Below are 24,850 nucleotides of genomic sequence, written 5' to 3' on the forward strand. Positions count from 1 at the left end.
AAAAAGTACTTTGGACCACTGAGCAACAGTCCAGTGCTGCTTCTCTGTAGCCCAGGTCAGGCGCTTCTGCCGCTGTTTCTGGTTCAAAAGTGGCTTGACCTGGGGAATGCGGCACCTGTAGCCCATTTCCTGCACACGGTGACTCTGGATGTTTCTACTCCAGACTCAGTCCACTGCTTCCGCAGGTCCCCCAAGGTCTGGAATCGGCCCTTCTCCACAATCCTCCTCAGGGTCCGGTCACCTCTTCTCGTTGTGCAGCGTTTTCTGCCACACTTTTCCCTTCCCACAGACTTCCCACTGAGGTGCCTTGATACAGCACTCTGGGAACAGCCTATTCGTTCAGCAATTTCTTTCTGTGTCTTACCCTCTTGCTTGAGGGTGTCAATGATGGCCTTCTGGACAGCAGTCAGGTCGGCAGTCTTACCCATGATTGTGGTTTTGAGTAATGAACAAGGCTGGGAGTTTTTAAAAGCCTCAGGAATCTTTTGCAGGTGTTTAGAGTTACGTTGTTGATTCAGATGGTTAGGTTAATAGCTTGTTCAGAGAAACTTTTCATGATATGCTAATTTTTTGGGACAGGCATTTTGGGTTTTCATGAGCTTTATGCCATAATCATCAGTATTAAAACAATTAAAGACCTGAAATATTTCAGTTGGTGTGCAATGAATCTGAAATATATGAAAGTTTCATTTTTATCATTACATTATGGAAAATAATGACCTTTTTTACAATATGCTAATTTTTTGAGAAGGACCTGTAAACAATATAATTCTGTACATTCTGCAACATCAGTCTAAACTCTTAAAAAAAACCTCTGCAATATTTTTGTTCAAACAAGGTCTACCAGCTGCACATTTCAAGGAGCAAACACTTCACGATATTTTGTATAGAAAACAAACATACTTGAGGCTTTTCTCTGGTTGTTTTTATTTTCAGTTCTTTACATTTTTAGAAAAAGAATCCAAGGATTTTGCCTCCTGTGTGTTTCCGTCTGGCCTCTTCGTGATCCATGATGCCAGCTGAGGTGGTCAGCACAATATATCTGTGGAGACAAAGTTCAGAGTTCATTTAACCATCAGGTTGGTGCAATAACAGAAACTGACGTAGACTTAACAAGCTTTGGTTGGAGCACAAACAGGATGTTGCTCTGTGGGTCATTCAGATTGTTTGTCTCAACATGAAGAACAAAACAACCATCACGCAGCCGTTTACTGCAGAACTACATGAATGCACCGTTTCATTAAACCATCGTATGACAAGTGAAGAAAAACTGATGAAGTGTGAAGGAAAAACCTCGATGTCTTTCAGAAATGTTTAAATTAGGTTCCAATTCTAGGAAATAAACATATTTAACAGCAATAATGTCAAAAGTACCTAATGTGGAGGAAGTCAAAAAATAAAATAAAATAAAAAGAGCCAACAAAAACTTGGGGTGTTGTGGATTAAAACTGAGCATCGGTTAAGGACGTACAATTTATTCAAAAACCGATTGGAGAGAAATTTTCTGGAAAAAACAAGACGTGCAGGTGGAAAAACAAAGCAGACACATGGTTTTCCACCTAACACAAAGCTACGTGCAGCTCCAACACAACCTGACCCTGCACACCACGTCCACATGACGGTGGCGGCGACAACCGATGACGGGCAGCTCTGCAGGTCCGTTAACAGACGTAAGGTCACTGCAACTAAACTTACATTTACTAAACTGCATCTCATTTTCCTTTTTATTTTACTATGAGTTGGTATTCTTGCTGTTTTTTTACATGAATGAAAATCACAATTATTTTCAAAGAAAACTAAAAAGTTAATTTTTTGATACTAGCGTGCAGAAATCTTAGCTGAAGCCGCATTCTGAGGGAAAACAGTTACCCAGAATGCTACAGAATACACGTGGGCCACACCAGAGGGCAAGTATTATGTCATTTGTCTCCTTCTGGCTCTCAGGCTCATGAAAATTACCACAAAAAAAAAAAAGATACCTCCGCTTACAAATCCAGATGTTTACAGAGTTCATATCAACTTTACAATTATTTTGCTAGATCGATGTTGGTGTTTGAAATGCTATAAGCATTTTTACAAACATTTTTCTAAATGTTCAATACTTATTATTTATTAAAGTTTATATTTTCTGTATGGCTGGTTCAAATTTTTATTGTCCACTTGCGTCTTACTCTTATCAAGTAATCACATTTTAAAAATAATTATAAAGACATAATTTGTCAGAATTAAGTTAACCTGATAGTTCCGTCCTCAGCAGGCTGCAGCCCTTTGTGGGTGGGGTGGGGGGGCGCTTGCCCACCCCCGCTATAGGACCACCGAGCTTCAGAAATGAACTCGTTTTTCAGAGAATAAAAACTGAACGATGTGACATTTTTACACAATCCTTCAACTTCTAATGCAGCTCGGAAACCTGTGAGTGCGCCGTACATCGACCTGCTGTTTTTAAAGTTTATCCAAGAAAATTTGTTCATTTTTATTATGAACATGCAAAAACAGTGCAACCAGTAGGTGTGAGTCTCCTCCATTTAAGTACCACACACGTGCAACAGGAAGGTTTCAGGTCTTGGTCCTGGTCTGAACATCAAATTAATAAACATACAGCCTACTGGATCATGTCACTGAAGGGTTCTGAGTTGAAGTGCAGTGGGACGAGTGCAGCAGAGAGCCGACACGTCTAAATGTGCCTCGAGTTTAGTCAAACTAAAAATGTTTAAATGCATTTCAAATGTTTTAGTCAAACTAATGACATTTTTCTTTAAATGAAATGTTTATACTTTGGATATAAGAAATGCACAAAGCAGCAGAGACAATTAATTTTCCACTGAACTTTGTCCATGTGGCTTAATTGTTGTTTTTATGTGCTACATACATAAATTGACATTAACTTTCAATTCTTCAGAATATTACACAGTTCCAGTAAACAACAACTACATAATGTTGTAGTTCATTCTAATTTTAAGAGTAAAATTTTTTTTAAGTGTACACAGTTTTTTTCCAGCATGTCTGGATCAACTTTTCCATCAGTGTATAAGAACAGCCTTCACATCATGACCAGCGAGACAATTTGGAGCTCCCTTTTCGTGATTTCTGTCAATTTAGAGGTGAAATAATATTTTGAAAATAATATTTGATAATATTTTGTCCAGCAGTTAATACAGAGGTGTTCCCCATTTTATCAATTCCACCTCTGGGCACCGTAAGACACAGATAGGTTCTTTGCATTCATGGATTTATTCTACATCAATGATAAGACAATTTTTTAAAAACACTGAATATACTGCTCAGTGTTTTCCCCGACCATTATACAAGAAGGGCGTCCCGCCCTGTCAACAGAACCAAGAGCCCCACCACTACTGAACTGTCCACCCCCGTCGTTGACAACAGATGAAGCGCTAAGCTAGCAGCGCGTAACAGACGCACTAGCTGAAAAAGAGACGAGCGCCTTGCCAAGGCAGGTAACCTAAGGAAAACACTGCTGCTTCTCTATTATTTATAAATTGCTACATTTTGGCCAAATAAAAACCTTTTATTACAACAAACAGTTTTTAGTTGGGATTATGGTTCTGTAGTCATGTAGTGTCTCTTTCTTTGTACTTAACAAAACACATGTAAATATGAATGCTTGATGTTCTGCTCAGCTTGTCTAACATATAAACTTAGTGACTAAAGTTTTTAAAACCCATCTTGAGTTCATCATCTCAACATAAATGTAAAATCAAATCCACTTTTATGAGCAACTTATCACAAAAAGAGTGAAATAGTACAGAGCAATAAAACTTATTTTGTCTTGGTAATTGTATGAAGTTTTTTTTTTCCTTCTTTTGTTAGTTTTTATGAAATTGTCTTGTGAGCCTCTGTCAGACTGACACTGTCAGTATAAACCCCAGCAAGGGTCAGCTCTGAACTGGAGTTACTCCTCGGACCCTGCTCTTGTTCAGATTTAGAACGGTTCACAGACATTTAAAGAGTTACTTTAACCATATCAGTCAAAATTTAGACATTACTGAGCTATGAAGGGACTGAAAAGGCAACGTTTAATCGTCTATAGAAGTAATCTAACAAAAAAAAAAAAAAACATAAATACCTTCCTCCCCAAGTATTCTTATTAATAAAGGTCAGCTCAATCATAAGTCTACTGCCTGAAAGACTTAAAGGACCTCGTTGGACAATCTCAGATTATATAACCAAGATAGCTGATTTATTTTTTTTTGTCCTACAATTTAGGTATTCAGCACGAACATTCACATTGCAGTTGTTTCAAATAATTCATACTCTAAACACACACACATATATTATATATATATATATATATATATATATATTCAAAAGACTCCCAACTCAAGATCCAGGAAATTAAGCATCAGAAAAGTTGAACATGCTTCAAACCACAGCATTATTCCTTGAAAGGAGACCAGACCTTCACACAAGGACTGTTAAACTCCGTCTTTTCTTTCAGATGACATGACTTATTTTACCACGTTGTACAGATGAATAGTTTTTAAAAGTCAATAAAAGTTATTCTCACCCGAACTGTCTTGAAGGCAGCAGGTTGTTCTGCCACTTCTCCAGGTCTTTGAGCTGAAGATCAAAACGTGGACTAATAACACCGCACTGGAAGAGGACAGAAAAAACACTGGTTGGCGCTCCAAAAACAACACGCAAGACAAAAACGAACAGCTTTAATAGATTTCAGTTTTCTTAAGACAAGCTGCCACAAACACATCTGAACACAAAATACATTGAGCCGAATTTATGCTGAATTAACATTTGGCAAAAGAGCAAGTGCAAAGTGAATGCAGTTTTACCTTGTTCAGCCTTCCCGTGAGATTGACGACAATTTTTCCAGCTCTGTGATCGTCAATGATCTCAAACTCACCAATGTACCCTGTTCAGATTTTTAAAAAACAGGGTTTCAGATAAATCTTATGGTGTATCGAATGTCTTCACCCTCCATCAAAGGAAAACCTTCTGATTCAATGGAAAAGTGACTTCTAATAAGCATCTTTTACCATATATGCGCATATCGTGCAATAAACCTGACAGTTCAGCAGTCTGACTGAAACCCACTCACCGTGCTTCATCATGACGGTTAGAAAGCGCACAATAACCTTGGAGCAGGGCCTGATGAGGACCTGGCGTTTCCCACGCTTCTCAGCATTGTTGATGCTTTTGAGCGCATCCGCGAGAACGTTCATGCGCACCATGATGCCTGCAAGCACAAAGAACATTAAGTTGTGAACACCATATTGTAATAGACTAGCTATTTGAGTCATATTTTCATATTTAAAGCACATGTTGACTACTAAAGAGACATTTATGATGGCACATGAAAAGATATATAAACTGCATTAAAACTCGAATTATGGCCCAATATATTAGGATAACTAGCAAAGCATAGCTAGCATTTATTTAGCATCCTCTCACTGATTTTACATCAACCTTGTCCATTTTAACCAGCTGCTATGGACCAATATTTCTACAAATCAGCCATAAACTCGTAGACAATGATCATTTTCCCTGAAAAATAAAAAAACAGCTTCCAACAAACGTATGGTTCATCTGAACCCCTAGACATTAGTTAGCATAGTTAGCTTAGCTGTCTACAATGACTGGTAAGACACCGAAGAGCTAAAATCTTTGACTAAACCACCAAATATTCACGGAATGGACGTGTTTTACTTTGGAATGAGAGCAGAAGACCTCCGCTTGTAACAGGGTTTATATTTTTCTAGGCACCTTGAACGCATCGGTTTTAGGGCCGAGGAGAGGTGGGAGTTTATTAAACAAAATGTGACGCAGTCGCTTTATGAATGGAGGAAATTACCATCCCAAATCATTACAGTGTGCTTTCACTTCAACAAGGGACCGTAATTTTTTAATTTACCATTTAGATGCTTCAGATTCGTTAAGGATTGTAAGTGACTCTGTAAAAAGACATCTTACCGGTTCTGCAATATGGCGGAAAGAGGAAGTTGAAAAAAACGCCAGTGCATTATGGGGAAAAAAATCCAAGACGTTTTGAACGAAAGATAGTTCACTCCACAACGAAAATTCCGTTTTTTCTTGCCTAACTTTCGTTTTTAATAAGAAAAATAGACGAATTTTACATTTTACAAACTCCATACCTCGACATTGTGGTTTTTATGTTTACAGTCGTTTCATTTGTCACGTATTCTTTTCAAAACAATTACTATGTTTTTTTTAATCAGTGCCATTACAGTTTAAGCTAAATTTATATCCGTAATTGCAGCTTGACAAGTATTTGCAAACCATTGTCATATACATACTGTACAATATTTGTTAAAAGTCTAAATATTAAATAATTCCATAAGTGAATGTTTATTGCCTGCTGCTTTTCATGCCAGAGTTTAAAATTAACATCATGTATTGATGAGGGACAGAGTACCTTACCATTTTTTGTCAAACCTTGTGAATGACACTAACAAGATTGCGTCAGGTCCTCTGGAAGGATTCTTACTAAGGGCAAGGACAAGAACATCATCGTCCTCCCAGCAGAAAGGAAGGTGCACATTGATTTTGAACCAGAAAGACTATCATGAGAAAGTTATGATAGTTACTACTTAGTGACATAACCACATATGAGCTGCTGAAAAGAGATCCATGAAGTGTTTACAAGAAGTTCATAGAGCACCTGAAACATTTGGAGCAGGGCGAGGCTAATGACCGTATAGGCCCGTTTCACACCTAGTCTGTATGGTTTACCTAAAATTCACCAACAAGGTGTACCTTTAAGGGTGCATTCACACCAGCCCTGTTTAGTCCGCTTTAATCGAACTCTAGCTCGTTTTCCTAGAAAGTCCGGTTTGTTTAGGGAGGTGTGAACGCGCCATCGAACTATGTCACGAAACAAAAAGGCAAACTCTGGCCTGGGCTAAAACCTAGGTCTCGGTCCGGTAGAAGCGAACTCCAGCGCGGTTCGAGTGCAGTGTGAATGTAAACAGACCGGACCCGCTCCGCAGGGTAAACAAACACCATTTCTCTGACCTCATATGGAGCCGTCAGCTGCCTTGTGTGGAAAAACAATATTCTCCATGGTCTTCTGTCTCATCTTCTGCTCATGCTAAGTCCATTTTTGAAAAATGACAAAATATAACTCCTAAAACTGCTAAAACTTGATGCCACTTCGTTTTTATTTTTATTTACAGAAGAAGAAGAAGACGTGTCTTCACAGATTTTTGTGTCGTTTCTTTCAGTAGTTCTCGGTGCAGCGCCCCCACAGGCGAGCGGGGGAATAGGTTGGTTCAACAGGTTGACTCGACTGCACAGTGCAGTGTGAATGCAAACGCACCAGCTCAAATGTAAACAAAATGTTATGAATATTGGTCCCAAACCGAACCCAGTCTACCGGACTATCTGGTGTGAAAACAACCTAAGACCTATTGTTAGCATGATTAACTCTGTCACAATGGTCTCTTTTGATGTCACATCACTCTTTACGTGCATTCCTGTTGATGATGCAGTAGAGGTGGTCAGTTTAAGATTTAAATCAGACACCACTCTGAGCAGCAGGACCACGCTTTCCACAGAACAACTGAAACGGTGCCTGCAGTCAACCTACTTCACATATGGGGAGCAATATTATAGGCAGAAACATGGGTGTGCTATGGGGTCTCCAGTTTCTCCTATTGTTTTTTTTTTTTTTTTTTTTTTCCCAATAGGATAGAAAGAAAGAAAAGACAAAGTAAGACTCCAAAATATAAGAAATATATACAAATAGAGCACACGTCAAAACACCCGGCCACTGTCTGTTCACCTGCAAAGAACATGACAAAACATAGCAACAAAATACATATGTATAAAGAACTTAAAATATTCATGGCTTTGCAGTAAGTTTCCATAAATATATATACCCATACCTACGCCTATATACATACATACATACATACACATGAATATACACTCACATACATATCTATATATCTACATATAAAGCCTAAATAAGCATCCCTGCTTCTATTTGTGTGTGGTTGTGAGCATGCATAAGTGTATAAGGCTTCTCTAATAGAACATTTATTAGTAACTGTGAAGCAGCAGAGACCCGACCCCCAAGACCAGAGGCAGATGAAAAAGGGGGGACCAGAGTCCAAGACCCCAGGAGGGACCCCGACCGCGGAGCCCCCAGAGCCACCCACACAGGACGAACCACTCACCCACCCCCCAGAACGGACCACAGGGGAGAACCGGAAGATCCCCACCAGCAACCACATACAGTGACCCCCCGGGGCCAACAGCGACAAACTCATAGGCCCCCGTCGGCACCCGCCGCACCGATGTAGGTCCAGGTCCAGGCACCGAGGCCCGGGCACCGAGGACTCACACCACCCAGGCCAAGGCCTGACAGGGCCAGAGGACCCGAGCCCCACCAGGCAGACACCAGGCCGAGCCGACACACGCCCAAGCGCCCAGCCCCCGATACCAAGGGCCCCAAGCGCGCCGGCAGGCAAGGGCACACCCCACCAGGGGGCCGCGCGATAGGGGCGCGATGCCAAGCACCCCCAGTTGTATCAAAGAGGGGGCAGTCCGAGTCTTGGCCTAACAAATATCCATTCATACACAGACACAATCACACTATCCCAACCTCAATCTCACATTCATTCACTCAAAGACATACAATAACGATACATTTCATTCTTATTCCCGATACACACTCTAAACCCCCCAGGTCCAAGACATGTACCCGCCCTCTACAGGGGGGCAGCCCATGCCCAAACCCAGGAGGTAAACCCATTCATTCCTGAGCGGAGAAGAGCCAATACCCCAGAACCGGCCCAGGCCATGCCCCGCCGACAGGACACCCCCCCACCATGAAGAGGACACGCCACCAACCACCCCCACACACCGTCAACAACCAAACACGCACCCCCAGCCGACCGCCTGCCAGGCCCCGGCAGCCACCCCGGTCAGCGGGCCAACCATGGCACCCAAGAGCCAAGCTCAGGGGGTCCAAACAACCCCAGGGAGAGCACAGCGCCAGCACCGCCCACGGCAACCCCCAGACCCCGAACCCCCACATAGTCCTGGTCAACACCCGACGGCCTGCCCTTCTCCCGGACCCCACCCCCGGAATGGCAGTCAGGGAACTAGGTGGGTAGGAAGAGGAGAGAAAAAAAATAAATAAATAAATAAAAATAAGACCCCGACACATACACCCCCACCCCTAGATGTGCTGTTGATGTGTGTTGTTGTAGAGTGCCATTAAAAAGGAAAGAAGAAGGAGCAAAGGCTGGCATGGTGCCAGTTTCCCCTCCACCCCAACTCTATCCAAACCCTAGTGTCTAAATGTAACCGTTGTAAGTGAGCACAGGCACAGGGGGTGAGAGTAAAGTCATCCCACCACCCATAGCCATGTGCCCACTTCAAATTCCTATATATGAATGTCATGAGGATGTTATGAATGAATGTCTAAGGTGTACAATAAAATTGAGTCCCAGGTGGCTATGGTCAACAAAGATGTAAAATTGTTGCAGCACACCCGAGCCCAAACAACCCTAAATGTGTGGAATTGAAATGAAGAGGGTGGAGGTGCATGGTGAGGGATGGGGAGAAATAACTGTGAGAGCAAATGCTCCCACAGGGAGTCAGCTCCCCCACTGACCCAACAGCCCCCCCCCCCCCAAGGTCCACCCAGGGATTGAGGCCAAGACACCTCTCCATCTGGACCGACCGCCAGGCCCGCTGAGCTCCAGACCAGAGAGGGACAGAGCCCCGAGGGCCGCCATAAGCCGCACCAGCAGCCTACACACCCGAGGGCCACCAGGACCCCCACAGACCGCAGTCAGCCCGCTACCAGATGGAGCCAAACCCCACCAGGACGACCCGGCCAAGAGCGCCCGCCCAACCGCCGACAGTGCCAGGAAGCACCGGGAGCGAGCCCCCACCACAGGAAAGGGGCCAGCCAGCCAGCCATGCACAGTCCCGGGCCGCCCCCAAGGACATCCACCCCATCCCCACCCCAGAAGAAATACTACACCCACCCCTCATTCGGACATCTCTCAAAACACATAGCACACTAGACACCTAGGCTGGGTCAAACTACCCCCTCTTAGGGGCCACTGGTCACGCCCCCAAACACCCAACCCCCCAGCCCATGAACCCACAACCCACCAGCGAGCCGAAGGCCCCCGCCCAGAACCGGGCACCAGGGCGCAAGCCGGCCCAGAGCCCGGCAACCCGCCCGCCAGAGCCCAAGATCCCCGAACCCCACAGGCCCAAGCCCGGGGGCGATAAGCCCCCAGAACCCCAAGCCCCCGCGCCCACCCCGAACCCACACCAGCACAGCCAGGCTACCAGATCGGTGACCCACGACCGCCGCCACAGACCACCTGAGGGCCTGCATGCAGCCACCAGCAGACATCCCCCAGAACCACCCAGGCCCTCCCCAGAGGGAAAGCAGTGCCCCCCTGCCCATGGAGGAGGTAGAAAAGAGAGCCTTGACGTCCTTTTCAGGAACACCACCAAGTCATTGGTTCAGGTATGTTGACGACACCTGGGTTAAAATTAAATCTCAGGAAGTCCAACATTTTACTGACCACATCAACTCTGTGGATAAATACATCAAGTTCACACGAGAAGATGTAAAAAATGGCAGGTTGGCTTTCTTGGACTGTGAGGTCTCAGTCTCTGATAGAGGACATTTGCAAACTGAGGTGTACCACAAACCCACCCACACAGACCAGTATTTGTAGTTTGACTCCCATCACCCTTTGGAGCACAAGTTAGGAGTCATCAGGACTCTGTACCACAGAGCTGCTGTGAACAGCTACTTTTGACTGTCACCAGCAAACTAGTTGATCCACCATGAGAAGGTGCTGTTTATAAGACTGAGTTTGTTGCAGCTCATTAGACTGACAAAGTCTTTTGGGACAAAACGTTTCAACAAAGAAGAATCCATCCAGAGGACCTGACTGAACCTTGTTAGATTCATCTGGATTATTGATCAGGATGACTTGTGAATGACAGATTGTGTCATATCATACATTATTGTACGATCTCACTGCAATGCGTCATGCTCAGAGTACGTGTTGTGAATGACTCTCAGCTACTTCCACACCAAGTTTTAGTTCAATATCTCTGAATTTGACTGTTATATCCTTTTTTGTGACTTTGTTGTGGTGGCCATCTTGAACCAAGGTAACTAACAGTTAATCAATCATAGATGTAAGTCTTCCAACTGACTGCTGCCAGGAGATATATTAGAGCAAAGGGTTTAAATATATTTATAAATATAAATAATCATTATCTGGCATTTTGATTTATTTGTGTGCTGTTATAAAAGATTTAAAAACAGAATATGCCTTTTCTGATTATAAAGAGATCAAAGATATTTGCATACAAGCCACTGTTAGTAATAATTTTTCAAATAAAATTGCGATAAAAAAAAACAGAGAGTGAAAAAACAATATAAGTTTCCCAAGTTTATTTAATCCATGTTTTCACATGTACATGAGCTGCGTTTACATAACTGAAAATCGTTCTATAAATGTCACAATAAAGACAAGCACAACGTGGCAGGATAAACAGTTAGACAATAACATGTAGAGTGTGCCTTCACGTCATCTGAGCGGTGAATAACCACAGCGTTGGGTTTTTTTTATTAAACACTTCACATGTCGAACACGCTCCTGTTTCCCCCTCACAGATTATATACGACAACATAGTCAAATCCTAATTTGCTGGACTGCAAGGCTAACACGTCATTAACTAATCACGCTTTTCTTTTGCATGCATAATAAAATAAATGCATAGATATTACAGAATGTATATACATTAGTTAGCATAGCACCAGTAGCTACAAACAAAACTAAGCCACCAAAAATCATTAGTGTCCCTGTGCACAAACTATAAATTACCATTGCTGCTGTTTTAACTGTTCTGATTTATTGTTGGATTTTATGTAATGTTCAAGAACCAGAACACAATTTTCCACACATTTTTAATTCAGTGAATAAAATCTCAAGACGTGCAATTGTATGTTTTATTCTATGATATTTGTTGCACCCATCTATCGTGCTCAGTGGTTGGAGACGAAAGTGATCCGGATGAAAGTGTGTTGCAGGTTATGTCGAGCCATCTGGTAAAGCTTAAAGCTCTTCGACCCGGATGGTTGAAATACCTTCAGCTTGAAGCTCCGTCCTCTGGTGTCCAATAGAGGGCCCGCTAAACCAAACAAACCCAGATGCAGCAACACACACACACCAGTCTCTGATGTAACGAACATGTGGAGCATAATGGAATGCTGAGCAGGACAACACGTAGTAACCAGGTTTCTACAGACTTTCTATGGTTACACTAAATATTCAACACATTTATTCCCACCCTTCGTTCTCCTAAACTGTGTTTTGAAACCTTTTAGCCACCATTACTGACCATGCTGACCAGAGAATCCGCATCTCCCTGGGGATCCAGGCCGAGCCTCTGGGGGTCAAGGCCCATGGCCACCAGCATCTGGAGCAAAGTAAGCTCCTGCTGGGTGGCCCGGTCCACCAAAGCTGGGCAGGTGGGGTTGCACTGAGGCCACTGGCAGGTGTCCACCAGGTGGAAAGGACAGCCTTTAGCAGGAGTTCTGTTGTTGCGTGTTGCCTCCAGACTTCTGTCCCAGCAGTGCAGGGCTCGAGGTAGACTGACGCCTTTAACTTGGAAACTTATCCAGTTGCTACACACAGGAAATGTAGGCGTTACAAACGACTAATCTAACGGCACATTCAAAGTCTTTCTAATTGTTTTTGTTGAGGACGATTATTCTGAAGTTGTTCCACTGTTTTCCAACATCTAACAAAGTTAAGTCAAGTCCACTAGACGGACAAAAAAAAAAAGAAGTGTTGAAACGTTTCAAAAAGGCTTTGTCAGTCTGAGGAGCTGCACTAAACTCAGTCTTATAAATAGCACCTTCTCATAGTGGTTCAAACAGTTTGCTGGTGACAGCCAGAACTAGCTGTTCACATGATAAATGAGGACCATCAGCCTATGCCCTGATGGCCGCTTGCTTTTCACAGAGGGCTGAGTGATACTAGCAATAACAGCATGGAGAGGAACGTCACTGCACGATCCGTACCGTCAGCTGTTCTTGTTCTTTATTAGTCGTATCATTTTTGTTACATGTAAAATTGCCTAGTCTGTCATAGAATGTACTGTATGCAACTTTTTGTGTTTAATAAATAAGTTTAAATGTACAAACCTCTTGTTATATTGAATATTAGCACATTTATAAGGTATTTAATAAAGACTTATACTATATTTATAATATATAATAATTTTATTAACAGTACTAAGCAAATACATTATAAATACAATTAAAACAAATAAATGTATTATTCAAGCATAAAATATGTACATATTAAGTTGTTTCAACACACTTAAGTACAACTTAAGATGTTTCAAAAGAATATATTTACAATGTATTTTCTTACAATTTCGCAAATAGATTTAATATATTAAATATCATTATACTTGCATATGTTTTGTTTTCACCCGGGTGCGCATGCGCCATAAGGAATACCTCCGGGTTGCACGGATCGCTGTTGAATATGCTAGATTAAGGAAAATGCACAGGTATAATTCCGTTAATGAATAAGAAACTGTCTTAATTTACTTAGAAAAATTTTATATCTATCTCCGCCGATTTTCATGTTGCTTATTTACGCCACTCATTAAAATCATTGACATATTTACGTCATGGTTAAAATGATATGCAGCTTCACCACTGAGAGGCGCTGTTTCACCTTGGAAATAATTCATTCTGTATCTTGCAGGGTTTTTCGCATTCAGCCCAGGATGGGGGTCAGGTCTAATGTGTCTCATATCATCTTAACCAATGGTTTGTAATGGAACTACGAGTGGTGTAAATTAGCTACATGAAGATCGGCGGAGATAGAGCGCGTACTTTTCCAAGTAAATTAAGACAATTCTTAATCATAAACAACAGCGGTCCGTGCGACCCGAAAGTACACTACGGATCGTGCTTCCGTAACAGATCGGGGAATGACATAGCATATTCAACGGTGATCCGTGCAACCCAGAAATATTTCTTTTAGCGCATGCACAAATGAACTGACAGTACGGATCGTGCTTCCGGAACAGATCGTGCAGTGACAAGGAACACTGGTTTGAGAGAGGAGTGAAGGAAGCCATCTTTGTGAAGAGAAACCATCCATCATTAAAAAAGGGCAGAGGCCTCCGTGTTCAATTGTCACCTTCTTACAATGCTGTTTTTGCTAGTATCACAAACGGCCTAACGTTCGTTGGGCTGATGGTCCTCCTTGATCATCTGAACACCTACGAGTTTTGGCTGTCACCAGCAAACTGGTTGATCCACTATGAGAAGGTACTATTCATAAGACTGAGTTTAGTGCAGCTCCTCAGACTAACAAAGTATTTTGGATAAAAGACGAAATGTTTCAACATTTTTTAAAATCTGTCCAGAGATTGATTTTTCTACCTGGATGCATGCATCAGGATATTTTCCAACAGCTTTTCATAGACTGGTGAACCTCTGCCCATCTTTACTTCTGATTGTTGCATACCCTGTCGTCTTACTGACCTGTTACAAATTAACATATTTAATTGCAAAATGCTCCTCCAGCTGTTCATTATTTCCACATGTTTTCAGCCTTTTGTTGCCCCGGTCCAAACTTTTTTGAGATACGTTGCTGCCATAAAATTCAGATCTGCCGTTCTCTTTTTCCAAAGAAGTACCGTATTTGTCGGACTATAAGGTGCACTTAAAATCCTTTAATTTTCTCAATAATCAACAGTGAGTTGCACCTTATAGTCCAAAAAATATGGTAATACTATTTCATATTTTTTTAGCATTTATTGTGTTTATTACATTCCACTGGGAATAAAACATGGGTTCACGAGATTTGATAATTGATGCATTCTGTTTTATTTACATTTTACACATTGTCCCAAATTCTTTATAACCGGGGTTAAATGTGTTCAAAGAGGACAAGAATAATTTTTGGGGGGCATAAATAAAAACAGAATATCACCAAATGTCTGCTCTTACCTTTTGGTAATAACTGTGTGAGAAAGGCAAGATGGAGCAAACACCGCCCTGAAATGAATCACAAAGAAAATTAATCTTTAATTTGAAGCTAACTTCAATTTGATTTTATTCGCTAATGTGTCAAACGTTTGGACAGTCGAGTGTCCGCTGGCGTTGGAAACCCACGTGACGTCTCTCAGGGAGTTTTTGAGCTCCAAGCCCAGGTTCTGCATGTACTGCCACTGCTCTTCAGACAGACTCTGACCCCCCAGGTAGATGTTTTCTCCTCTCAGCTGCTCCTCATCAAACAGCCACTGAACGATGAACAGAGGAGCTACAGGAAATAAAAAGAGAATTAAGAACGCTTAATTTGATCAGAACACAACAGACAAAGAGATTCTCAGCACTCAGACGGATAGTTTGGATATTTTAAAGTGGGGTTCCGTGGAAAAGTTATGGATAAACAATATCTTACCTGTTGTAGATAGCACTTAGAGTGATCTCAGTGTGGAGAAACAAAGTTTTTCTGACTGGACTCGCAAGCTAACATTTCAAAATGATTCGTACCAACATTAATTAATACAGTTATGAAACTGGCAGAAGCGTAAAGGTTTATAAAATAACGTTTGCATGAACAGTTATGACATTTTTGAGGCTGGAGTCATTTTATAATGCAGCAACACACTTCGACCTCAGCCTTGCTCGGACTAGCGATTGATCAAAACGAAACACTTTCATGTAACTTGTTTTATTTAGTTTTTAAAGCTATCTACAACAGGTAAGATATTCACTCCACTTTAAAAGGTTTGAACTATCCCTTTCACATTTAGGAAGTGATGAGCAAAAGATTATTTGACTTGACAGATAAATAAATTAATCACCGATCAGTTTGCTGGTAGAAAACGTTGAATTAATTTTAATTTGTGTTACATCCCTTCGATGAGACATTGTTTAAAGATATATTTTTTATTTTAAAGGGAGTTTAAGTTAAGTAATCTCTGATTATTTTTATTAGCTGTGGTAAAAAATAATTTAGGTTGGTGAATTTGCACGTGACTGACCAAAAAAAAGTTCATTTTCATTTTGCACTAACGTAAAGAGAACATTTCTTTTATTTTTTTAAGTAGAAGCAGGAGAGAAGAAAGCAAACTGGTTTTATGTATATCAGCTGCCCGAGGGCACGACTTTAAATTAGTGTTATTATGGCTGCTCTGCAGTAACACCCATTACTAAACAGAAGTTTTAATATTACCGTATTTTTCAGACCATAAGGCACACTTAAACTCGTTTAATTTTCTCAAAAATCGACAGCGAGCCTTTTAATCCAGTGCGCTTTATGTATTAATTCTGGTTGTGCTACTGACCTTGATCGGCTTTTATGTGGTACAACTGAATATTGAGAGTTATTGTGAATAAGTTGAATAAAGTTTGACTCATATGACTGTTTTGTTTTGCCTAATGTGCATTATAATCCACTGCGCCTTATGTTTGAAAACAGACCCGTTTATTGATATTGCGCCTTATGATCCGGTTCGCTTTATAGTCCAAAAAATATGGTACTCGTGACAATTCTGACTCAAAAACTCAATTGTGCTGGTTTCTGCTTGAGAAGGTGACTATAAAACCCTATTTTCCTTTTTTATTTTTAACACACACAAACGCACAATAAACATTTTTGTTATGTTGGTACTAATTCCCAGGATATATCCACTTGTTCTTCAGTCATTTAAAACTGTCACAGCTGTCAATTTCAATAAATTCTCAGCTACTTATTGCTGTCCACCTTCAAAGAAACGGTCTTAAAAGTCAAATTTTATTTCATTTTTTGTAATAAAATCAGCATTTATGAAGAATTTACCAAATCTCTAACAGCTTATTCTGCTGTTCACTCTTCTTAGGTGTCGTTCAACCTTTATTTAAACAGGTTAGTCCCATTGAGCCACGAGGACTCATTTATAAGAGAGACCTGTGTCATTTATCAAACTAGATGATCCAAGGAAAAAAAAAAAGATAAAAACAAGACATATCGGCAATTTAACATTGTATTTGTTTAACGGGCCTAAATAGCATGCGGCAGAACCATATACAGCCACCACAACCGCAGTCAATAGCAGATTCATTCATTCATTCAACCTTTATTTATACAGGTTAGTCTTATTGAGCCTCCGGGACTCATTTACAAGAGTATAGTTAGTTATAATTATAGATAGTTATAGCTTTATGAGTAATATTTATATGAAGCATGAACACTGACTTTTTAAAGCCTGGACGAATGAGATGTGAGACTTTGTGCATCACGGTGAAATGTTTTTTTTTTTTTTTTGTGTGTGTGTTTTTTTTTAATTTTGCTCTTCTTGACAGCTGCAGCCTCTCCCGCCAGGATAACCTTATATCACAAAACTGCTGAGCTGCAGCTCGAGGCCCACAGAACCACCCAACACGCTTAAAACAGTCCAATATCTGTGCCTTCGCATTAAAGCCCACATTATTTCTGATAAACAGGAGTCAAAACTCACAAGTTAAGGTGGAGTAAAGTCTGTGACCGAAGAAGCACTGCCATTCCTCCCCTCTCTTGTAAAGCTGCCAGCATCGATCAGGCACAGCTCCGTTCCACAGCCTGAGGAAACAGGACCCACGGTTGTCAATAATAAGCTGCTCTCTGAGAGAAATGTTTCCGTGTGATTTCACTTTTTATGTGTTTTGTCATGAATTCATAAACATTTGAGTCGATAAAGCCTCTGAAAATGTAAGAATTAGTGGTTAAAATAAGATAGGTTTGAAAATGTACTAGGGGTGTTAAGTTAACATTATTTATCTGAGGAGCAGACTGCTTTGAATTTAACTCCATCACAGAACTCTCATCTTGAGCAAGCATGAAGGCGACAGTGGAAAAGAAAAACTCCTTCATGAGGAAGAAACCTTTAGCAGAACCAGGCGCAGGACAAGCGACCATCTGCTTCAACCGGCTGGTTTGAGAGGAACAGATACACAATGGCAGGTCAAAAATCACGTTAAGATAGAAATAGTAGCAAATGAAAACTATTCAATTTTAACAATTCATTTAAGGAAATGTCAATTTGTCCTCCAGTAGTCTAAGCCTATAGCTTAACGAGCCAACCTTAACTATAGGATTTATCAAAAAGGAAAATCTTAATCCCAGTCTTAAAACAGGACAATGTGTCAGCCTCAGAGACAGAAACTGGAAGTTGGTTCCACAAGAGAGGAACCTGATAACTGAAAGATCTTCCTCCCATTCTGCTTTTGAAAACTCTCGGAACCACGAGTAAACCTGCAGTCTGAGAGTGAAGGGCTCTGTTAGGAAAATGTGGAACAATAAGATCTCAAATATAAGATGGAGCTAGGTTGTTGAGGGCTTTGTAGGTTAGAAGTAAGATTTTGAATTCAATTCTGAATTCGACAGGGAGCTAATGGAGAGAAGTTAAGCATGTTCCGTACCTTAAACATGTTCCAATACTAGTTTGTTTGGGGGTTTTTTCACACCAGTTACAAGTACTTCAGGTTGGTTTTGGTACTTTTAATGAGGACCAATACCGAGTTAATGCAGAGATGGGCAACTTTTTTTTTTCCAAAGGGCCATTTCAAGATGTTTAAAGCAATCAAATGGCCGAATGGAGAATTGTTGTATAGCATAGTTAGCTAGTTTTATAAAGACATGTCTTTCCAATATCCTTTAGAAATAGAAGACATATTTTGTAAACTGGCTATTGTGACATTATACTATACACATTAGCTTAACATGTTATACATGCTAGTGGAAATGTGCAAAACAAACTTATGTATTTGTATTTCTATGTCTCTACGGTTCGGGCTAGTTCTGGAAACAAAATGACAAAAAAGTTTGTTTTTTTTAAATATTTTTTGTAAGAAATTTAATTTAAATTTCCTTGTTTTGTTGATATATATATTTTATTTTTTTTATTTTTTTTATCAATTTATTTAAAAAAAAAAAGTTGTTTTCTTTTGAACTAAGGACATTGCGGGCCTGATGGAGATCATCCAAGGGCCACTTTTGGCCCATGGGCCTTACTTTTCCCATGTCTGAATTTATGAGTTAATACTTAAACGTTACACACATGACTTTAAAAACACATTTCTTTTAGTAAGAACACAGCAAACATTCTGCTTTCTTAACACCTGTGTTTTCTTAAAATATCTCTAAACTGTGAACATTTTTTATTTTTTGTCCTCGGTTTCTGCAAAGTTGAAGAGGATACGACAACACCAAGCATGAAATTGGCATCAGTTCGAAGTATCAGGTTGCTTTTACAAGTACAGGTACAAGTCCTTAAGGCTAGTATCAGTATCAGGACACAACTATTTTGTACATTACTGTTGCATCATGGGATATACAGTATTTAATGGGGACACAGATGTGGACCCCACATGATCACTATCTTCATGTGGTTCAAGAGGCATACGAGGTAACTATTTTATTTCTTGTTTAAACGTCTTTAAAGGACAAAGTAAAGTGCATTTGTGTATTTGATTAGATTTGTTTTTTACACTTGCTGCTCTAAACACTTAACATGAGGCCTGAACAAGTGACATCTGTATTTATTTTATTTTTGTAGTTTTCGTGCTGTTGTATGACGAAGTTAGAGAAGGAAGCAAAATAATAAAACTTGAAAAGACGTTTTTATGATGCAGGGCCGTTCTTTCATTAAACCTCTGCAGCTATAATCATTTTAAATTTTTATTTTCCAAGTCCACATCAATAAAATAAATCTTTAAAGGCCACCAGAAGGTCTTACCTGAGGCCTATCTTGATAGCGTCTTCAGGCGAGCAGGAAACGGTCTCGGGGCAGTTTGGAGATCTCTGCTGCTTGCTCTCCAGAAACCAGCCAGAATCTACGAGACCTCGAACCTGAGCTTCGGCACCGAGCTGCTCCAGCTGACTGGCAACCCTCTCGATGTTCAGCAGGACACCTGTCCCTCCAGCGCTGCGGGGGAGCCAAGAAAATCAACAAATAAGTTGGCTTTGAGACCAACTTTTTTTTTTTTTTGGTAGCTTTCAGACAGTGGATCTTGGTTTAGGATGTGGGTGTGTCCCAACAACCATCCTGCTAACCAGGGAGGTATGTTCACCATTACAGGCCAAGGCCCTTTAATAAACATTATGTCACTGATCACAGTTGACTGTAAACATCTTTATTGCTGACAAGAGGATGCACCCGAAATAGGCCTTCTCGTGTTTAATGTTGGGCATGGACAGGGTCCAGATGGTGGCCCGGGTCCAGAAGTCGTGGTCACCGTCAGAGTAAGAGCAATAAAACAAACATACCTGGTACCAGAAAGCAGGACAACCTTGGCCAGCTTGATACCTTTGGGGATGAGATCTTTGATGACCTCACGGATAATAAGGGAACCCATGAAAGTATACTCAGCTGTTAAGAACAATAAAGGACAGTCACTGTAATCAGAAGACAACTCAGACACTGGTGCGTCAAGAACGGGAAGGAAACTTACTCGTATTTGAGTTTCTTTCCCTCACTTTCTCCCTTCCCTGCCGTGTCCTCGGAGCGGGGGTTGGAGCAGGTCCCGTTCCGCTCCACACATCACTGGAACAGTACGGGATGAATCTGCACAAAGACAAGAGGATTTGTTAGACTCAAGATGTCGGACCCCCCCCCCCCCCCCCCCAATAAAAGCTATTTCTGCTTTAATTTTATGTCTGTCGTGAAATGATTTATTTCACTCAACTGCACTTTTTCAACAAGTGACACAACAAATATGATTTTTTTTAATTGAAAAGTCGAGCAGAAGGATTCGATTCAGTTTATTCATATAGCGCCAAGTCACAACAGAAGTCATCTCAGGTCACTGAACAGAAATATACATATATATATAAAGTAAGTTAATAACATTAGTTATCTGAGGAGCAGACTGCTTTGAATTTAGCTTCATCACGGACTCTCGTCTTGCGCAAGCATGAAGGCAACAGTGGAAAGGAAAAATGTCCTCATGAGGAAGAAACCTCCAGCAGAACCAGGCTCAAGACAAGCGTCCATCTGCTTCGACCGGCTGGGTTTGAGAGGAACAACAGATACACAATGGCAGGTCGAGAATCCCATGTTGAGATAGAAATAGTATCAAATGAAAACTATTCATATGTATGCTTTGTAACTATTACTTAAAAAAATGAGGTCAATTTGTCCTCCAGTAGTTCAAGCCTATAGCAGCATAACAAGCCAACCCTAACTATAGGTTTTGTCAAAAGGGAAAGTCTTAGAACTGGACAATGTGTCAGCCTCACGGACAGAAAATGGAAGTTGGTTCCAAAAGAGAGGAGCCTGATAACTGGAAGATCTTCCTCCCATTCTGCTTTTGGAAACTCTAGGAACCACAAGTAAGCCTGCAGTCTGAGAACCAAGTGGACTGTTAGGAAAATATGGAACTATAAGATCTGTAATATAAAATGGAGCTAGGTTGTTGAGGGCTTTGTAGGTTAGACGTAAGATTTTGAATTCAATTCTGAATTTAACAGGGAGCCAATGGAGAGAAGCTAATACGGTCCCTCCTACTAACTCCCATTAAAACTCTGGCTGCAGCATTACGGATCAACTGGAGACTTTTTAAATAAGTTTTGGGACACCCTGACAATAAACCATTGCAGTAGTCTATAAAGGATGCATGCAACTGAAGAAACATGTTAACTCTGTCTCTTTCTCTCAACAAGCAGAATTGCTAAATGTGACATCTTACAGCTGAGGAGCAGAAGTTACCAGTTGTAACTCATAACTGCAAACAATGAAGGGAAGCTTTAAATGCTCTAACACATCCATCAGCTACCTGTATATGTTCACATAATTATCCCCTGATACTGGGAAAGTTGGCCACCTCAGTTAACTGACATTATGAAACACAAAACAGCTGCAACTCAGCCAGTTTTACAGATGTGAAGCTAAAATCAGCTGTGGTAGTAGCTGAGCATGTGACCTAACAGTTTGAGCACTAATTGTGCAACTTCTTTGCTTCAAACTTTGACTTTAACTGCTGGAATCAAGTCATGCTGCTGGAGTCATCCTCAGCTCATACGTCAAGTGCTAACAACGCAAGATCTTGAATGACGTCATTTATAAGGACTAATCAAAGCGGCTTTGACTCCGCCCCTTCTTTTCATAAAATGTTTTTAGTTTACAAACCTGGTGTCAAAGGCGGTGGGCAACAGGAGCTAAGATTTGATGTGGTAGTAGCTGAGGTTCATGCGCCGCCCCTGCAAAATGCAGCTGATTTGACCATTAAAGTGCATTTATTAAGTAAAAGTTCAACTGAGTCACACCTTTACTATAAAGTTGAGCAAACAAATAATTGTTTTTAGGTGATTACCTTGTTAAATTACAAAGAAATGCACAGCGAGTCGTCCCTCTGCGCGCTCTCGCCTCTGCCAATTGGCTTTTGAAATGCAGCTGATTTGATCGTCAAAGTGCATTTATTAAGGAAAAGTTAGACTGAGACACACCTTTGATATAATTTTGAGCAAACAAATAATTGTTTTAAAGTGTTAATCTTGTTAAATGTTTTTGTTAAAGTCCTCCCGTGCACACTTTCGTGGCTGCCATTTGGCAGCCAATCGATTTTTGGCACACCAGCCCACATTTCCAGATTGTCTGCGGTGACGCGTAATAGATGCGACTTATACGGTGAAGCGACGTATTTATGGATTTTTCCAAATTATTAGACATTTTTGGACTTATGCGACATATAGGCCAGAAAATATGTGTAATAAGTATCGGGCGGGGCTGTGGTAGCTTGGTGGCCAGTACCGCAGCCCTGCAATCCTTAGGTTGCGGGTTCGAGCCCAGGTTGTGTCAGGAAGAGCATCTGGTGTAAAACAAACTGCCAAATCTTTCTTTCAAGTGGTGACCCCTGCAGAGAGCAGCCAAAAGAAACTTACTAAGTTACTTACTACTTCAACAATTTCCTGCAGGATCAATAAAGTGCTTATCTTACCTTATCTTACTAGTAGTTATCTGGCAAAAATTTACTAAAATTTGACATAAAACTGCCAAAACTAGCCTTTTCTGTTGTGGCTATAAAAAACAATACAATTAAATGTCATTAAGTTTTAGGTCAAAGCTTCAAAGAGCCACTGATGACAGACTAAAGAGCCACATGTGGCCCCAGAGCCGCATATTGCAGACCCCTGATTTAGGATCGTATAAATCGACACACTTGCTGTACCCCCAACTGAAACACATCCTCACCGCTCTGCATTTGCAAATGAACTCTAACAGTTCTAAGAGAAAATGATCCGGACACTTACACGATGTTTGCATTGTACCAGTGTGGGTTTTCCTCTGCTTGAGACGACAATAATCCAGTTCCTGCAAGAAACCCAAATCAATCATTAGACCTCTCTCACTAAAGAATTAGGGAACCATGCACAACACACATTCTTAAACACCAACCTCTTCTAGTCTGGGGCCACCCCGTCGAGCTCATGAGTCGGGGGATATTTTGGTACCTGGAATCACAGGTCTCTTTGCTGTAGCAGCACCAACCTCCTAAAAATAGAAGACTAAAATTAGGCATTCACAACTGGGAGAGGAATACCCTGGTTAGCCCATTTGACCTGTGTGTGTGTGTGGGGGGGGGGGGGGACACAGAAACAGAGCTGAGTGCACCTGGAACCTGCTCTACTGAGGAGACTACGTCCTGAAATGATTGATTTCCAGATGATTTTTGTAAAAGGTTCAGTCGTTCTTACGTCATGTTACAAGAGCTAAATTAGGCTCGGATGATGATGGCACAAGACGACATCCCATTAAAATTCCAAAAGAGGCGTCATGCCAAAACCATCTGACCTTCGGAGACCAATTTAACCAGTTTGTAAATACTCGCCTTCCAGAAATAACAGCCACCTGCGGCTTCCTCTGAACTCCTTTAGGTAGAATCTGCAGAAGCACACAAACAGATGGAGAGAGGCTGACGATAAAGCAGCTATAAGGAACTGATGTGGGCTTTTAAAAGCTGACCAAACAAACATTGGATGGATGAAAAACGTGTTAGAAGATCTCACCCGGCTGCAGTTCCATCGTTGCACGTGACTTGGACGTTCCTAAGGAAGTGGAGCCTCATGTCGTCCGTCTGTTGTCCAGCTGCTCGGGCTCCTGCAGCGCCTTCCTGTCCTGACTCAGCGGGCCCTCCGGTGCTCCTGCTGCTCCCAGCAGGAACATCAGCAGCAGGGGCCGACTGGCCAGCATCACCTGCTTGGATCCCACCAGTCCTCTTCGAAGATTTGCCACCTGCTTTGGCATTCCGGTTGTTCTGAGCCCAAATCCCCCCGAGCAACAAGAAGAAGGCAATGCGGCCGAGTACGTTCATGTCTGAGGAAACGGGGAGAACAAATCAAGTCAAGTGTGTGCATCTGAAAAACAGGAGCAAGCACCTCTTCGAACGACTTTACCTTTTCGAGATGAACCGGTTTGGAAAGCTGCTCCTCGGGAGTCGAGTGGTGCTGCTGCTGAGGAGAGAAGGAGACGCTCAGGAGGTTACCAGGTGCAGGAGGAGGATGTCAGTGATGAAGTCTCATGAAATCAGTGATGAACTTTATAGTGCCATCATTTGGATCAGGTTTCCTGCTTTTTCTCTTTTCTTTTCTTTTTTTTCCTCTCTCTAGCAGCTTCTGAGAGGCTCTGAGATAAACGGCTGACGAAACACCACGAGGGGAGGTCCAGCAGCGAGGAGAATAGATATACTCTTCAACATATTTGCAGCTTCTGCACACGCCCACCACTGAGCGTTGCCCCAGCTGACCACAGCTCAGAAACGATCCTTTCTTACCTTCATCATTCTCTTCATTTTTTCCTCCTGATCACAGTTGTT

General features: G+C 41.4%; 2 protein-coding genes across 4 annotated transcripts; both read right to left on the minus strand.

Annotated features, from left to right (window-relative positions):
* Nucleotides 1-907: 907 nt before the first annotated feature.
* rps15a (ribosomal protein S15a) lies at nucleotides 908-5,964 on the minus strand. The gene is made up of 5 exons (XM_037690271.1): nucleotides 5,944-5,964; nucleotides 5,072-5,209; nucleotides 4,806-4,885; nucleotides 4,526-4,611; nucleotides 908-1,042 (listed from the first exon to the last, which is right to left on the minus strand). The coding sequence occupies exons 2-5, from the start codon at nucleotides 5,202-5,204 to the stop codon at nucleotides 949-951; spliced, it is 393 nt and encodes a 130-aa protein (XP_037546199.1). The 5' UTR covers nucleotides 5,205-5,209; nucleotides 5,944-5,964; the 3' UTR covers nucleotides 908-948.
* A 6,405-nt stretch (nucleotides 5,965-12,369) lies between these two features.
* Nucleotides 12,370-24,447, minus strand: notum2 (notum pectinacetylesterase 2). Of its 3 annotated transcripts, XM_037690274.1 has the most exons (12): nucleotides 24,432-24,447; nucleotides 24,045-24,351; nucleotides 23,867-23,919; nucleotides 23,434-23,529; nucleotides 23,289-23,349; nucleotides 20,492-20,604; nucleotides 20,307-20,409; nucleotides 19,777-19,965; nucleotides 17,521-17,621; nucleotides 15,191-15,338; nucleotides 15,026-15,073; nucleotides 12,370-12,673 (listed from the first exon to the last, which is right to left on the minus strand). In XM_037690274.1, the coding sequence occupies exons 2-12, from the start codon at nucleotides 24,347-24,349 to the stop codon at nucleotides 12,370-12,372; spliced, it is 1,521 nt and encodes a 506-aa protein (XP_037546202.1). In that variant the 5' UTR covers nucleotides 24,350-24,351; nucleotides 24,432-24,447. The 3 variants fall into 3 exon arrangements, with proteins under 3 accessions (XP_037546202.1, XP_037546200.1, XP_037546201.1); XM_037690272.1 differs by lacking the exon at nucleotides 24,432-24,447 and having other exon boundaries at nucleotides 20,307-20,452; nucleotides 20,559-20,604; nucleotides 24,045-24,349; XM_037690273.1 differs by lacking the exon at nucleotides 24,432-24,447 and having other exon boundaries at nucleotides 20,307-20,404; nucleotides 20,517-20,604; nucleotides 24,045-24,349.
* Between the last annotated feature and the right edge of the window lie 403 nt (nucleotides 24,448-24,850).

The sequence above is a fragment of the Nematolebias whitei genome, chromosome 16 (genome assembly GCF_014905685.2).
Source record: "Nematolebias whitei isolate Nwh7 chromosome 16, NemWhi1, whole genome shotgun sequence".
In the NCBI taxonomy this organism is placed as follows: domain Eukaryota; kingdom Metazoa; phylum Chordata; class Actinopteri; order Cyprinodontiformes; family Rivulidae; genus Nematolebias; species Nematolebias whitei.

Excerpts from the sequence above, each read along its gene's own strand:
- rps15a (XM_037690271.1), bottom strand. The coding sequence starts at position 5,204 with ATGGTGCGCATGAACGTTCTCGCGGATGCGCTCAAAAGCATCAACAAT. Across the intron at positions 4,886-5,071 it reads AACCGTCATGATGAAGCACG|GGTACATTGGTGAGTTTGAG; the intron begins GTGAGTGGGTTT and ends AAATCTGAACAG. Across the intron at positions 1,043-4,525 it reads CTGCCTTCAAGACAGTTCGG|ATATATTGTGCTGACCACCT; the intron begins GTGAGAATAACT and ends TTGTCTCCACAG.
- notum2 (XM_037690274.1), bottom strand. The coding sequence starts at position 24,349 with ATGAACGTACTCGGCCGCATTGCCTTCTTCTTGTTGCTCGGGGGGATT. Across the intron at positions 23,920-24,044 it reads AACGATGGAACTGCAGCCGG|ATTCTACCTAAAGGAGTTCA; the intron begins GTGAGATCTTCT and ends GTGCTTCTGCAG. Across the intron at positions 17,622-19,776 it reads GCTATCAAGATAGGCCTCAG|GCTGTGGAACGGAGCTGTGC; the intron begins GTAAGACCTTCT and ends CTGTTTCCTCAG.